The sequence below is a fragment of the Saccostrea echinata genome, unplaced genomic scaffold, assembly GCF_033153115.1.
Source record: "Saccostrea echinata isolate AGI-Se365-2 ecotype Australia unplaced genomic scaffold, CSIRO_AGI_Sech_v1 ptg000062l, whole genome shotgun sequence".
Taxonomy (NCBI): Eukaryota; Metazoa; Mollusca; class Bivalvia; order Ostreida; family Ostreidae; genus Saccostrea; species Saccostrea echinata.
The window spans coordinates 3894875-3911127 of record NW_026889811.1 but is presented as its reverse complement, the minus strand read 5'-3'; the positions used below and the strand labels follow the sequence as shown (position 1 = coordinate 3911127).

The 16253-nt window shown below is 34.0% G+C and overlaps 2 protein-coding genes across 2 annotated transcripts; one reads left to right on the top strand and one right to left on the bottom strand.

The window, feature by feature from the left end:
• Window positions 1–169: 169 nt before the first annotated feature.
• LOC133175516 (uncharacterized) lies at window positions 170–1394 on the top strand. The gene is made up of 5 exons (XM_061310636.1): window positions 170–319; window positions 410–515; window positions 678–773; window positions 865–927; window positions 1039–1394. The coding sequence occupies exons 1-5, from the start codon at window positions 219–221 to the stop codon at window positions 1141–1143; spliced, it is 471 nt and encodes a 156-aa protein (XP_061166620.1). The 5' UTR covers window positions 170–218; the 3' UTR covers window positions 1144–1394.
• On the bottom strand, window positions 1305–16021 carry LOC133175515 (CDP-diacylglycerol--inositol 3-phosphatidyltransferase-like). The gene is made up of 6 exons (XM_061310635.1): window positions 15912–16021; window positions 14024–14158; window positions 13381–13534; window positions 7309–7390; window positions 4109–4190; window positions 1305–3725 (listed from the first exon to the last, which is right to left on the bottom strand). The coding sequence occupies exons 1-6, from the start codon at window positions 15949–15951 to the stop codon at window positions 3574–3576; spliced, it is 645 nt and encodes a 214-aa protein (XP_061166619.1). The 5' UTR covers window positions 15952–16021; the 3' UTR covers window positions 1305–3573.
• Between the last annotated feature and the right edge of the window lie 232 nt (window positions 16022–16253).

Here is a 16253-nt window from a genome sequence, read left to right as displayed (position 1 = left end):
TTCAACCTCTGTTTCGTATTTATTCCAGTTGCTTACTGCATGAGTAAATTTATTTTAATCGATATTGTTTCTATATATTCTTTAAAAAATTCAATAGATTTAATGACTGTTTCGATACCTGATATATTTTATGGATATGCACTAATAATCTACGGAACTTCCAACAAATGTAAACAAATCTGGGGGGCGTTTCTCCATCAACAAAAGCACATGTCGACATGGTTTCGCTGTCGAGTCTCTTGCAGTCCCCAGTCCAAGCTCTTCTCCGTCCAGCCATGTGGCTCCCCATCATTAAAAATCTACACAGCTATAAAGAGGTGTAGGTGTCATTTTAAAGATTAAATTTAAAATATGCAATAATTCTCTACATTATGTACACGGTTGTTTTTTTTTTCTTCATAAAATTCAGGTGGACATGTAAAAAAGAAAACACTGTGATTTTAAAAGCAATCATCGATTCTCTAGAAATGTTAAAGGCCCATGACAAGAAAGGCACGGTTTACGATATCCATAAGGTTAGATTAATTAGAAGATATGAACTAGCTTGTATATATATACACTTTATGCATGTATATGGTCTACATTAATTTGTTTAGTATTCTTGTCTTTCACTTTTTTGTCCTTCATTTTTTTTATAATTAAAGGTAACAAAAAAGAGAGACTTTATTAATTTACAGATAAGTCAAGATGTAACATTTGTGAGAATTTTTGTCTTCACATGGGCAGAATGGTTAGATGTGATGGAATTTAAAGTTCTAAATGACAAAGTTGAGGTAATAAGTGTTTACCCTCACAGTATTGAAATTCAATTTCTTCTGTATTTTATACTCCTGTAAACATTGTGTAACTTTTTTCAATTCCTAGGCATATTCCTTTTCCACTGGTCTTTTTCCACTTTTCATTCCATTTATAAGCATTGTTAACTGTGTAAGTATTTTATTTCATGCCAAATATCTTATTACAACAATTCTGAAATCACATGCATCATTAGCAACCCAGGCCTTCTTTTCACGCTGTTCAATAAACTCTTCCTTACAGATATTTTTCTGGGTTCCATTCTTGGATGTTGGATTGAACAAAAACAGAATTTCATCACTGAGGACAATATTAGATGCAGATATAAAAGACTTCAAAGTTAATTAAATATTCTTCTAGAATACCAACATAATCTCAACACTGCTGCACTAACGTATTTAGACTTCAGTTTACTGCATTTAGACTGTTTTTTATTTTAACATATTATCAACATGCCATGAAACTGTGATAGAGATGGAGAATTTCTGACAGTCCTTAAACGATAGTCATGAAATCTAAATCTAATTTATTCATATGTACAATCATATGATCATAAATGAATTACATGTATATAATAGTTAATAAAATTGACAATATTTGTTCTGCAGGTTTAACCACTGTATCATTAATATAAAAGTTAAATCTCAAAACAAATGTGTAGACCAATGCTTTCATCAAACTTTCACCAAGAGCTGAAAACTCTACATCGTTTTAAAAGCAGTCTGAAAAATGAAAGCTTTTTCCTGTTCAAGACATGAAATTTACACAATATTTTTTTTCTCACAAGGAACATATAAGTTAATTACAATTCAAAAGACAAACATATAATGTTAATAGTATTTTCTCTAAATTTTCATTATTTATAATAATACATATAAACTGAAAATTAACTTCCAAAGAATATGAATGACTAACAGGCTACAATTAGAAATATATACATGTATTTGAGTATAAAAATTTGTTTTTAAAGTGGTAAAAATGTAGAATTCAAACACAGATGAAACTTACCGGTATGTTAATAAAAAAAACTTATGTTAATAACTGATATTCGTGCTTTGCGTTTTGATGCATTGCAAGCAGGAACATCTCTCTTTGCTACAAATCTCCTTTATGGCATAATTATGTCTTGGACTCATCTGAACCCCTTCTTTAGGACTATATTTCAACTAAAGGGTTGTAATCATCAAGAAAATTTAAATTTCAAAATAACAATGGCTACAAAGCACCTTCTACATCATTTATAAATAAGCATACACACTTAAAAATATACATATACTATCACTAATAATTATCAATAAAGCTAATGACACTAAAAAATCTATTTAACAAACAGCAATATTTGGTACAATACTGAATACTTAATATGGTTATAGCTAACACAAGCCTGGAATAGCTTTCGACACTCTTACTTACAGACATGACACATTAATTCGTAGGGATGGGTATCTGCAAAAATTTCGTATCGTGATATATTACGATTCTATCCCAAAAATATCACAATAAATCGTGATATTTTTACACACAATTTTTACTACAATTTCAAACGAATTTCCATAATATTCCTTAAAAATATGGTATAAAAACATAACTCTACTTTTAAAGTGTTCATTATTTTAATATAAAGAATGTTTTAATGCCGTTGTTTAACTGTTTTCAACATTTTTTTACACTTCCTGTAATTGTCATTCAATAGTTTGAACAAATAAATGAATAATTTCCAGAATTTATAGTTATGTACCAAATACCGGTATTTTAGTCTCCGTATCAAGATACGTATCATGCAATAAAAAATCGCAATATACCAGTATACTGATAAAATCACGCATCCCTATCAGTTCGGTATCCTTCATTTTCTGATGTCTCATACATTTATTCTGGCTTGAGATTAAAAAACACACAACAGAAAAAAGGGTGACTTTAATTTTTGCAGCAAGTATACTTTATCAGTGACAATGCAAATTAGTCCAGTCCATTTTTTTCTGGGAGTACATTATAACTATTGATGCTGCTCCTTAGCTGCATTCGTTACACAGAAATAAATGAGAATGTGCAAAGTTTCTGCTAATTTTAAAAATGAACAGATATATCCTTGATCTGCTTAATATAGAATAATTAAAAGATCATATTAATTGTTCTTTGCCCTTAAGTTTTCTCTTCCAAAAATTTCCTTAAATCCCTTTATTCTTTTGTACACATTGCAGGTGGTCAACCAAAACTTATTTGAATGTACAACCCTGGTCTTGCTTTGGGTGGTATTAATACATGTATTGCCAGTTCTGGCATGAGGAATTTTGTTCATCTAAGAATTGTTGATGATAAATATGTTGTTTTTTTTTAATATATCTAAATATCCCAATCCTATAACATGTTTTAATAACTCCACTGCCTCAGTTACAATTGATTTGTATCTTTTACTTTCCATCATCTTAAACTGCTTTTTTAACATACTTAACAAACATACTTATCTTTCAATAATAAATTATTTTCATAACCAAGAGGAAGTCATGTTAAACAACTAAAATTAAAATAAAATCATCTCTTTAAAAATCAGCAATAGGATTTCATACACAATACATCACACAATACTTGTCTGAACTCTAATAAAATTAAAACACATGAATTTGATTACAATAAAAACAATTTATATATGTATATAACAGATAAAAACATACAACAAATAAAACATGGAAGAGTATCAAAGTATCATCCTCTTAGAAGATACACTTGTGATTGATGCTAAGTTGCCTCCCTTTATTGCTGCTATTAATCTGGTTCTCTTTACTTGGTCTTTCTAGCCTCTCTATCACTTTGATCTATAAGAGCAATGTTCTTACTTGCTGCTATCAGCTGTAAGATGCTGATCCCTGCCTTAATGAAGGACAGTGGAGCACTGATATAGAGAATTGCCTGGAAAAGCCCAATTCCTAACACTGAAACCAAAAAAAAAATTCAACAGATCAAACTATAAACATGGAACATTTTCTAAAATTAAAAATGATTCCTGGAAATTCATATTTCAAAAGACATACAAATCATTGTGAGAATTATTATATAAAGAAAGGATATATTCATATACCCTTGTAACATGTAAGTTGGTCTTCCCTTTGAACTATTTTTTAACACCAAGAAGGTATTTCATTACTATACATATACATAAATTAACACACTCAAAATTTAGCACACCTTCCTCTTCAACTGATTTGGGACAACAAGAAGTGGGAAAGGAGCTAATATATTATTTCTGCTAAAATAAGTACAGATAAACATACAGTATAAGAATTAAGTACAAGAACTGTTTGATGAGCATACTCACAAGTTGGCCCTGGAGTGAAGTAGGTCAGATACAACATGCAGAAGAAAAGCTCATTGGCAGAACACATAACAAAAAGTATAATCTGGAAAAAAAATGTTTTCACACACATCATTAATAAACAAGTTATTTGTTTAAACCTAACTGCAGAATTGTAGCTCTCAAAAAAAAAAAAAATGTTGACAGACCGATGAGCTACAGTGCCATCCATTGAAAAAAAATTATATTTATTGCACACAAAAAAGTGCACTGTTTCTTGATTTATTTCTCCATGTTTTTCAAACTGCCATCAAAATATTACTAAGCTTGCATTCCTAACGTAATATTTTACTATTTCCAGAACAAACTATTACCTATAACCATTGTTAATCACCTTCCTGGCTTGAAATTGATAACATCGAAAATTTCTCCTATTTATACTGCCATTTTGGGTGGCAAAATAATTCAGTCCAACGCACTTCATGCAGATGTCAACTACAAGAGTGCATGTAGTGGATAGAGGTCTAAGGAAATTTTTGAAATCAAGCTTTTGTGCAGTTTAGGTAAGAATTTGGATAAATTAATCCAGAACTGAGTGCAACTCTTTGTGCGCAATAAATATATAAATTTTTCTATGGGTGGCACTGTAGCTCTCTGGTCATCCATCCCAATTTTTTTTCTGACCAGAGAACTACAGATCTGCAGCTAGTTTAAACCATAAGGTGGACTAATTGATATTCCATCAATTATCATCAAACTAAAAAAAACAGGTTTACTGTGAAGTGTCATATCTATTATAACATGTTATGAATGCCTAGAAAATCTTAATGTCAAGAAATTTTGGAGGCTTATATGAGTGATTATACTGTCTGTCTGTCTGTTTATCAGTTAGTGTTTGAGTACTGGATTGACTGACATTTACTCTCCCTGTTGTTATACTGTCTGTCTGTCTGTCTGTCTGTCTGTCTGTTTATCAGTCAGTGTTAGAGTACTGGATTGACTGACATTTACTAACCCTGTTATTATACTGTCTGTCTGTCTGTTTATCAGTTAGTGTTTGAGTACTGGATTGACTGACATTTACTTACCCTGTTGTTATACTATCTGTTTGTCTGTCTGTTTATCAGTTAGTGTTTGAGTACTGGATTGACTGACATTTACTCACCCTGTTGTTATACTGTCTGTCTGTATGTTTATCAGTCAGTGTGTGAGTACTGGATTGGCTGACATTTACTCACCCTGTTGTTATACTATCTGTTTGTCTGTCTGTTTATCAGTCAGTGTTTTAGTACTGGATTGACTGACATTTACTCACCCTGTTGTTATACTCTCAGTCTGTATGTTTATCAATCAGTGTGTGAGTACTGGATTGACTGACATTTACTAACCTTGTTGTTATACTATCTGTTTGTCTGTCTGTTTATCAGTCAGTGTTTTAGTACTGGATTGACTGACATTTACTCACCCTGTTGTTATACTCTCTGTCTGTATGTTTATCAATCAGTGTGTGAGTACTGGATTGACTGACATTTACCTACTCTGTTGTTATACTGTCTGTCTGTCTGTCTGTCTGTTTATCAGTTAGTGTGTTAGTACTGGATTGACTGACATTTACTCACCTTGTTGTTATACTATCTGTGTGTCTGTCTGTTTATCAGTCAGTGTTTTAGTACTGGATTGACTGACATTTACTTACCCTGTTGTTATACTGTCTGTTTCTCTGTATGTTTATCAGTCAGTGTGTGAGTACTGGATTGACTGACATTTACTAACCTTGTTGTTATACTGTCTGTCTGTCTGTCTGTTTATCAGTTAGTGTGTTAGTACTGGATTGACTGACATTTACTAACCCTGTTGTTATACTGTCTGTCTGTCTGTCTGTCTGTTTATCAGTTAGTGTGTTAGTACTGGATTGACTGACATTTACTAACCCTGTTGTTATAATGTCTGTCTGTCTGTTTATCAGTTAGTGTTTGAATACTGGATTGACTGACATTTACTCACCCTGTTGTTATACTCTCTGTCTGTCTGTATGTTTATCAGTCAGTGTTTTAGTACTGGATTGACTGACATTTACTCACCCTGTTGTTATACTGTCTGTTTGTCTGTCTTTTTATCAGTTAGTGTTTGAGTACTGGATTGACTGACATTTAATTACCCTGTTGTTATACTGTTTGTCTGTCTGTATGTTTATCAGTCAGTGTGTGAGTACTGGATTGACTGACATTTACTTACTCTGTTGTTATACCATTTGTTTGTCTGTCTGTTTATCAGTTAGTGTTTGAGTACTGGATTGACTGACATTTACTTACCCTGTTGTTATACTGTCTGTCTGTATGTTTATCAGTCAGTGTGTGAGTACTGGATTGACTGGCATTTACTTACCCTGTTGTTATACTATTTGTTTGTCTGTCTGTTTATCAGTTAGTGTGTTAGTACTGGACTAACTGACATTTACTTACCCTGTTGTTATACTGTCTGTTTGTCTGTATGTTTATCAGTCAGTGTGTGAGTACTGGATTGACTAACATTTACTAACCCTGTTGTTATACTGTCTGTGTGTCTGTCTGTCTGTTTATCAGTTAGTGTGTTAGTACTGGATTGACTGACATTTACTAACCCTGTTGTTATACTGTCTGTCTGTCTGTTTATCAGTTAGTGTTTGAATACTGGATTGACTGACATTTACTCACCCTGTTGTTATACTGTCTGTTTGTCTGTCTGTTTATCAGTTAGTGTTTGAGTACTGGATTGACTGACATTTAATTACCCTGTTGTTATACTGTCTGTCTGTCTGTATGTTTATCAGTCAGTGTGTGAGTACTGGATTGACTGACATTTACTTACTCTGTTGTTATACTATTTGTTTGTCTGTCTGTTTATCAGTTAGTGTTTGAGTACTGGATTGACTGACATTTACTTACCCTGTTGTTATACTATCTGTATGTATGTTTATCAGTCAGTGTGTGAGTACTGGATTGATTGACATTTACTCACCCTGTTGTTATACTCTCTGTCTGTCTGTCTGTTTATCAGTTAGTGTTTGAGTACTGGATTGACTGACATTTACTTACCCTGTTGTTATACTGTCTGTCTGTATGTTTATCAGTCAGTGTGTGAGTACTGGATTGACTGGCATTTACTTACTCTGTTGTTATACTGTCTGTTTGTCTGTTTGTTTATCAGTTAGTGTTTGAGTACTGGATTGACTGACATTTACTCACTCTGTTGTGATAATAGTGTTTGAGGATTGGGTTGGCTGACAAATCCAGCTTCTTATGGCTCTCTCCTCCCTTCATCAAAGAACTGTAAAAGTAATTTTATGTATAAGGAACATTCAGATACCTGGTACAAGCAATACCAAGTGTATCTTATTAAATTGTATTTTCCAAAAATTTTCTGTGATCATCATCTGACTTTTGTATGAAATTTATCAAGCTTAAGAAGCTTTTACATACTGTTATCATAAATAAATCATAAACTTGGTTCTCGATTAAACACAAATATGAAGAACAAGAGGCCCATGGGCCACAACGCTCACCTGAGTAACTTTGGCCTTGCTGTTTTTCACCCGATTTCCCCCTTGTAATACCTATTGTGGCCCCGCCCTACCCCAGGGGTCATGATTTGAACAATTTAGAATCTACACTACCCCAGGATGCTTCCACATAAGTTTCAGCATTTCTGGCCCAGTGGTTCTTGAGAACAAGATTTTTAAAGATATTTTCTACATATTTCAATGTAAAACTTGGATTCCCTATTGTGGCCCCGCCCTACCCCTGGGGGTCATGGTTTTTACAATTTAGAATCTACACTACCCCAGGATGCTTCCACATAAGTTTCAGCTTTTCTGGCCCAGTGGTTCTTGAGAAGAAGATTTTTAAAGATTTTTTCTACATATTTCAATGTAAAACTTGGATTCCCTATTGTGGCCCCGCCCTACCCCCGGGGGTCATGATTTGAACAATTTAAAATCTACACTACCCCAGGATGCTTCCACATAAGTTTCAGCTTTTCTGGCCCAGTGGTTCTTGAGAAGAAGATTTTTAAAGATTTTTTTCTACATTTTTCAATGTAAAACTTGGATTCCCTATTGTGGCCCCGCCCTACCCCCGGGGGTCATGATTTTAACAATTTAGAATCTACACTACCCCAGGATGCTTTCACATAAGTTTCAGCTTTTCTGGCCCAGTGGTTCTTGAGAAGAAGATTTTTTAATGACCCCACCCTTTTTTTGTCTTTTCTTGATTATCTCCCCTTGGAAGGGGGCTTGGCCCTTTATTTTAACAATTTAAACTCCCCTTCACCCAAGGATGCTTTGTACCAAGTTTGGTTAAAATTGGCCCAGTGGTTCTTGAGAAGAAGTTGAAAATGTGAAAAGTTTACAGACGGACGGACGGACAGACAGACGGACGGACGGACGGACAGACGGACGACGGACAACGGGTGATCAGAAAAGCTCACTTGAGCTTTCAGCTCAGGTCAGCTAAAAAAGAGGTCCATAGGCCATAATGCTCACCTGAGTCACTATGGCCCTTCTGTTCTTAACTTGTAGATTTCCCCCCTACCCCTTGGGATCATAAACAAACTTGAATCTACACTACCTGGGGATGCTTCCATATAAATAAGACTAATCGTACCTATGTTGTTCTTGAGAAGAAGATTTTTAAAGATTCTTCCAATGTATCCCCATGTTAAACTTTGATCCCCCACTGTGGCCCCACCCTACCCCTAGGGATCATGATTTGAACATGATTTCCATATAAATATGACTAATCAAGATTTTGCTGTTCTTAAGAGGAAAATTTTTGAACAATTTTCCTATATATTCCTATGTAAAACTTTGATCCCCCATTGTGGCCCCACGCTACCACCAGGGGTCATGATTTGAACAAGCTTGAAGCTATGCAACATTACATGTCAGGAAGCTTTCAAATAAGTTTCATCTTTCCTGGCCCAGTGGTTCTTGAGAAGATCTTTAAAGGACCTCAGCTATTTTTTTTCAATACAGGTGACTCTTGATGGTTGAACTCTGATCTCTTTAAGTTCTCAGTCTCTCAAAGTAAAACCCTGGTCCCAATTTTTTTCTTCTATTTAATTAAGCAGATTTACTCACGATCTGACAAACTTTTGATCTCTCAAAGTTCTTTTATCTCTCAAACGAAGACCTGGTTCCGATACACAGATTTCACTGTTTTCCACTCTTGATATCTCAAAGTGTTGATTGCATACGTACGCCAGTCAAGTGTGTAATTAATTTAGCTAGGAATTACTTGGATAACAGTAAATATCGGGGGCTAGAGTGGATATATTAATTGGGTGTTTACAAAGGTGACACTTCACCCGGGTGTCGTTCAAGTGTCGACAATTAAATAATTGGTTGATTGGTCAATTTCAAAAAACAGATAGCCATTCACTTCTAATTTTGACTGATCAGCCAGAGAGATGATAAATTTGAGAATTAAAGAACAAGGTACGGTTTCAATACATATCTGGCCCTGTATTTTTCTAAAGGATCATTCTCTATAAGGCCGTTTTGCGGCCTACAATGACTTCAAATTTTCAAATAGTATTTTTTCCCTTAAAAACTGCATGAGTCAGTAGGCTAATATTCCAATTTAATGATAAATGTTGATTGGTTAATGATACAAAAGTATTTGTTATGATATAGGGTCACAAAGTAAGGTACTATCGGTCCGTATTAGCATTAGGGTAATGGGAAAACTCAAGAGGGTTGGTGTGTTAGGTAACTCCTACACATGTCATAACCACCTTTAACCAACACCAAAATTTGCATGTAAACTTCTTATGAACATAAAAAGTGACTACCAAATTATCAACTTGGTTAAAGGTGGTTATGACATGTAAATAAAAACTTTTCGCTTCATTTTTACGATATTTGCAGGAAAAGCTAACTACTTACAATGAAGGATATCAGCTTATGTAGATTATTTCTTATTATAAACTTCCACTTAGAGTACATGTTTCTATTGATTTACTAAGAATTAATATAAGCCATGCATGTTTACTCAAAAAAGGAAAACTTTTTACTTAAAAAATCTAAAATCAAAGGACTGAAATGACTGGTTGTTATGAAATTACGTGAATACAAGTCTCATTGAACTATCTGCTAGAAATAAAGAAATTCTTTTATAGACTATAAGACATGAATATAAGTTACTTATTATAATTATATTTTTTATAAGGATAGTTTAGTTTATCTATGCTACTTCTTTGTATTTGTATTTCCTTAGGAGTACTGCATATTTGTTATTAGTTCTAGAAATGATAAAAGCTATTTTTGTTGTAGCGGGAAGATGCATTGGCTATTTGTGTTATAAACTTAATTTTTCTATGGGTACACATGTAACTTTTATAGATAGAGAATTACTGATGGGATGGTTTCATGATGGAAATTCTCGCCTCGACCTTTTAGAAGGACACTTTTCCGTATGAGTGACATAGGATCCATGTATTTTGTTAACTGGGTGTTGAGAGGACTCAATCTATTCATCACACTTCTTTGGTAGCATCAATATAAGTTATGAGAACAGTAGTTCTGTCTTAGAAAATAAAACGCCAAGGAGGAAAGGGGTTCCTAAATGTCACGTGATTGATAATTGAATGTTGCTTTACGTCATTTTAGAATTTTTCACCCAGATAAAGAGATCATCTACTTAAGGTGAAGTGTCACAATTTTGATTTATGCATGGTTTCAGTATTGACCAACACCTACCGTGGGACAGGACCTCCTTCTTTAAGATAATATCCAAGAGACCCATGACTTTTACTTTCAATGCTGAGGACTTAGCAAAGGAACTGTCACTACCCGTGTTAAACACCTTAGTTCTTGACGCAGCACGGAAAGAGAATTTAATTCTCAGGTTTCAAGAGTGCAAAAGGAGTGTCATCTCTTACGGTCCATTTTGTACCTGGGATGTTGTAGAACTCTGTTAGTCCATGGATATACTAAAACTTCTGATATGCGTAGTGGAAGGAACTGTTGAAAATCTACTCCATTTTATGGAGTGCCGTGGGGGGGGGGGGGGGGGGGGGGGGCTCGACTTTTATACATACATTTGTGTATTATAGTTAAGATAGCGACTTTTATACATACATTTGTGTATTATAGTTAAGATAGCATTTTAAATTAAATATATTGTTTTACATGCGTAATTAAATTGAATCAAATCAACTCTTACGATGTTATTTCATTTTACGTCGATATATATATTTTTAATACAACCTTTTGAGTTTTATGTACTGACCATTAAGATGTACTTGCATTAATATTTTCATCCTGTAAATTAATGAATTCTTAATTTTTTTTGCAAATGTAGACTATATTTTATAAATTACAACTTAATTTTGATTTAATCACAAACAAAATTCATTCATTGCTTTAAACATTTGATACACAACTTTTATAGGTCAAAAGAAACTTAGAAATCTCATTTTTTGCATGGGCATTTTATGCGTAAAATAGGTACCACATCTATAGAAACAATACACAAGTATAATATAAACATATATAAAATAATACTTTTAATTAAATGCTATTAAACATTTTTCAACATCGTACGAGGTGCATTTTGTAAAGATTTACATTCAAAATATGCAAAATGTGAATGCATCAAAATTCTTGCCATAAAAAAATATCTTTAGCCTTAAATTAAACAATCTTTGCTTATAATACTTAAATCTGATATGTTTCCGACATAAATAAACAATTTTTGATCATTTACATCTAGAAACATGCATGAAAACTTGATGTAAATAGACCTACCCTCAATTTTTCTTTACTTGACGGCCGTTTGTGATCTTTAAATCACGCAACTTAGGTGATCGATGTTGAAAAACAAACATCAAAATCATGAAATATAATGATTAAAGTTACATAAAATCACATTTTTAAGTGATTTTATCGTAGGCCGGAAAATGGCCTTATAGAGAATCATCCTTTAGAAGTGATGTAAGAAATTTAAATTCATCCTTTCTGAATTATTGAAATTCCTTGCAGTAAGAACATACAAATCGATTTTCCAGTATGACCTCCTAAATGCTAATTGTGACGTCATGAACTTGTGCCTTTTCCCGTATTTTCTTTAAAAGTTGTTGAAGACATCAATTTTTAGTGGAATTTTCTTTCAAAAAACATACAGCGCATGCATCGCCCACAAAGATTTTGATATATGTGATTTTTCAAAGCATTTTACAAAATATATCTAAAAATTGAAGTGGGCGAGAGCTGCGGACACTATTTTCTAAAGGAAAATAAGCACAGAAAATGAGTCATTTTGAGGTTTTTCTGCAAAAAACTTAGAAATGTACCAAATTAATGACCTCATATTTCCAGAATGGTCCTCCTTTATGCCATATTCTTTAATGATTTATCATATTCATCTACTCAACTCATGTTATAGCCAATTTTATAACCTTTTAAGAACATTAAATTTTTAGGGCACAATAAAGCCCAAACCATACCTTCTTCTTTAGTGGCATGTCATAAATTCTCATGAATTACAAACCTTTATTCTATTTCTACACATTTACAGTAAGGAAATCATTGCACAAAATTGCAATCTCAATTACTAAATAGCGATACTAAGCAATCTGGTGTAGGACCTAGCAGGAGATCAGGTGTGCTATTTGTGCCATGCAAATACCATTTGAGCATAGTAATGAAATAAAAAGAAATAAATATTAAAGCTGAAAGATTTTTTTTCTTATTTAATGAAGATAACGATCTTTGTTGTTGAAATTCAGTGAATTACTCGTAATATACAGAAGAAAATGTGCCAGAATACTTCCTTTCAACATAATAGAACCAAAATTGATTGGACCTGAAAATTACGGATTTCTTTCGCCTTTCAATCTCTTAAACCTCTCTATCTCTCTAACTTTTTTAAGGTCCCTTGAACTTTGAGAGATCAAGAGTCATCTTTATTTCATAATTATTTCCCCTTGGAAGAAGGTTTGGTCCTTCATTTGAACAAACTGGAACCCAAGGATACTCTTGCCAAGTTTGGTTGAAATTGACCTAGTGGTTCTGGAGAAGATGAAAATGTGCAAAGTTTTTGATAACATCAACACACGCTAGACAAATTTCAAGCAGGAAAGCTCACTTAAGTCTTTGGTCCAGGTGAGCTAAAAACTGTGGTTGGATCTGCTAGGATTTCCAAAAGGTTAACAAAGTTTATTCCTCAACAAAAATGTCTTGTACATTATTGTTTAAAAGAAGTTTGATCATAATTTATTCATCTTTCATGAAAAAAAAACTTGTTTCCAGTACCAACCTTTGGACATGGAACCAGTGACTAGTGATATCTAATGCCATGCTAAACTGGAAAAACAACATGTACTTTGGGTAGAAGTGACACAGAGCAGCCATTAGACACATAGTGGCACAACGGTCAATAAGCATGTCCAACATGGCTCCTAACTTACTTCCTGTAAAAAAAAAAAAGCAATGACTTGCTAAAACTCAAACTGGAGAATTTGTAGAGGAATACACACTTACATAACCACCGAAACATGGCTGAAATCCTGCTAACTCAACATTAAACAGCAAATAATCACATTTACATAATGAGTTAACTATCACAAAAACTTTTTCAAGTGAACCATTGAAAGCATTTCTCTGTTGTTTCACAAAAAATCTTCATCAACCAGTGAACTGAAGTATTGCTCAAGTGGTTGCATTGTTTTCTAAGTAAAGCTGTAGGATATATTGTTCAAGGAAAAACACTAAGAAGTATGCAGTCCAGTCAATATCGCAAAAATCAGAATCCCAAAATATCCAATCCCAATGACATATGTTTTGTATTGCATGAAATCAAGAGCAGAAATTTTAATTCTTTCTTGAAAAATCAAATTTTAAAAAATTTTGAATGTGGAATTTGCCCAAACTTCATTACTATAAAGGAGTCAACCCTTTACCCTGATCCAGCATTCTGGCTAAGTGGCCGTCAATGGCATCTAAAAGTCCACTCAGTAAATACCAAAATGAGGCACTCCACGGATCTGTCGGCAGGTAATAAAAGGAAATAAAAGCTGTGATGACCCGCAGATAATCTGAAACAGACAATACATAAAAAATATTGCCAGGAGCAGTATATTTAAGACTTATACTATTATAAAACTATGAAAGATATCTTTCCCATCCTCTTCCAAGAGACACCTTGACAGGGATAAGCCCAAAGATGCTTAAGGAGGAGGAATGTAGCAGTCAGGAAAGTCGATATGCTGTTGGTTGGTTTGGTAAAGTACTTGTCCGAGTTCAGGGAGTCAAGATTCAAATCTTGATCTGGTTTGTCATGGTTTGTATCTTCCAATACACTAATAAATGTTTAATTAATAAAGCAGAATTGTACTCAATAGCATGTATACATTGTCATGCAAAACACATCCTCGTGGCTTTGGGGTACTCTTCTTCTTCTGCCAAGAGCTTGAAGACGTTGGTACGGCAGAATGTGATCCTGTACTGGTGTTGGTGTCCCCTTGTTTCCTTGTAGACGTTGGTACAGCAGAATGTGATCCTGTACTGGTGTTGGTGTCCTCTTGTGACTGCTCCTGTTTGGTTGCATTGAAGAGGCAGTTCTATGGCAACTAAGGAAGAGACAACACATTACATCATGTTAGCCTTCACTCTGATTCTTCGTTGACGTAAGCTCTCCCACTCTAGACTTTCAATCATCATTGTGACACTATTAGTGTAGTTATTTGTCACAAACCTGCTGCTCTCCTTTGCACCGCTTCTATTTTGTTAATGTTCTTCTTTGTGTGAGGGTCCCAGACAGTGTATACTTACTGTAGATTCCTAATTATACACGAGGAATTAAGTAACATCACAAGAAGCACTACTCGCAAAATAAAATTACTTGCTTTTATTTTTATGGTGCTGAAATCCATGTAAAATCTCTTGATCAACCATCAATTTACGAATCATTATTCTCGCAATTTCACGTTAAAGAGTCAATTCAAGATGATAAGTACTCATGAAAAATAAGGAATCTACAGTATTCTACCTGGGGTCTGACCAAAGTCTTGTAACATTTGTCCTTGATGTTGCTTGGACAGGACGAGAGGTTCCTCCATAAGAAGACAGTGGTGGTGTTTGCCTTATTACAAACATTATCGATACGATGGTTCCACGGTAGGTTGTTGGAGATGTTGACCCCTAGATACTTGGCTTTTGTGGTAACGGCCAGCTCCTTCCTGTAGATGTAATAGGGGGTAATGCATTGCTTCTGTTTGGTGGTGATACAGATAACCTCACACTTGTCTGGGTTAAAGTTCATTAGCCAGCTTACTTCCTAATTTTTGAGATTTTCAAGGTCAAGTATCTGGAGTTGTCTGGCATCGACCTCTGTAGTGATGGTCCTCAGTCGTCCGCAATCTGGCCTTGGAACAATAGGAACTTGAGGAAGGTAAAACTACTTACTATAGTAACTAATAACTATTTCCCACTATTTTTACCCTACAAACAGCATTTTTTTGTCATCATTTAATGTTAAGAAAGATGTTTGGATATATATGACAGTTCAGTGATGTGATTAAATGATATAATAATATGATATAATAAATTAACAGCACAAAAATATTTTGTTTACAAACAGTATTTTGACATAAATCACAGGCCTCTGAATTTCTATCAATAAGACGTTATATGATTGATCAGAGTGATATATATACCCCCTCTATATATATATAGCGGGGGTATACATATCACTTTGATCAATCATATAACGGCTTATTGATAGAAATTCAGAGGCCTGTGCATAAATAGTATCCTATTTCTCCCCAGAACTAAACTCCATACACTTACCAACTATATTTGGAATAAACAGGAAAATGTTCTCAGCCATTTTTCCCTTACTTCTTTGGCAGAGTTGCTAATGCAGTTTTATTAAGATATGACCAAGCACTCAGTTATTCTCCAGCATGTAATCGATTTTGTTGTCAAACTCTCTCTCGGAACTCCTCGTTTCCGCTTTTGCAAGTGAAAAGACACCGTGCTGATAAAAACGAATACATCCTTCAGGTGCACGAGAAATAAAGATATACAAGTTTTGAATATTTATAAATATTTGCACTCTCTGATGTCATTAACTGTTTCTCGAGTTTTCCCCTGCGTGCGTTTTTCTATTTTCCTCTAAGGGGACGACTT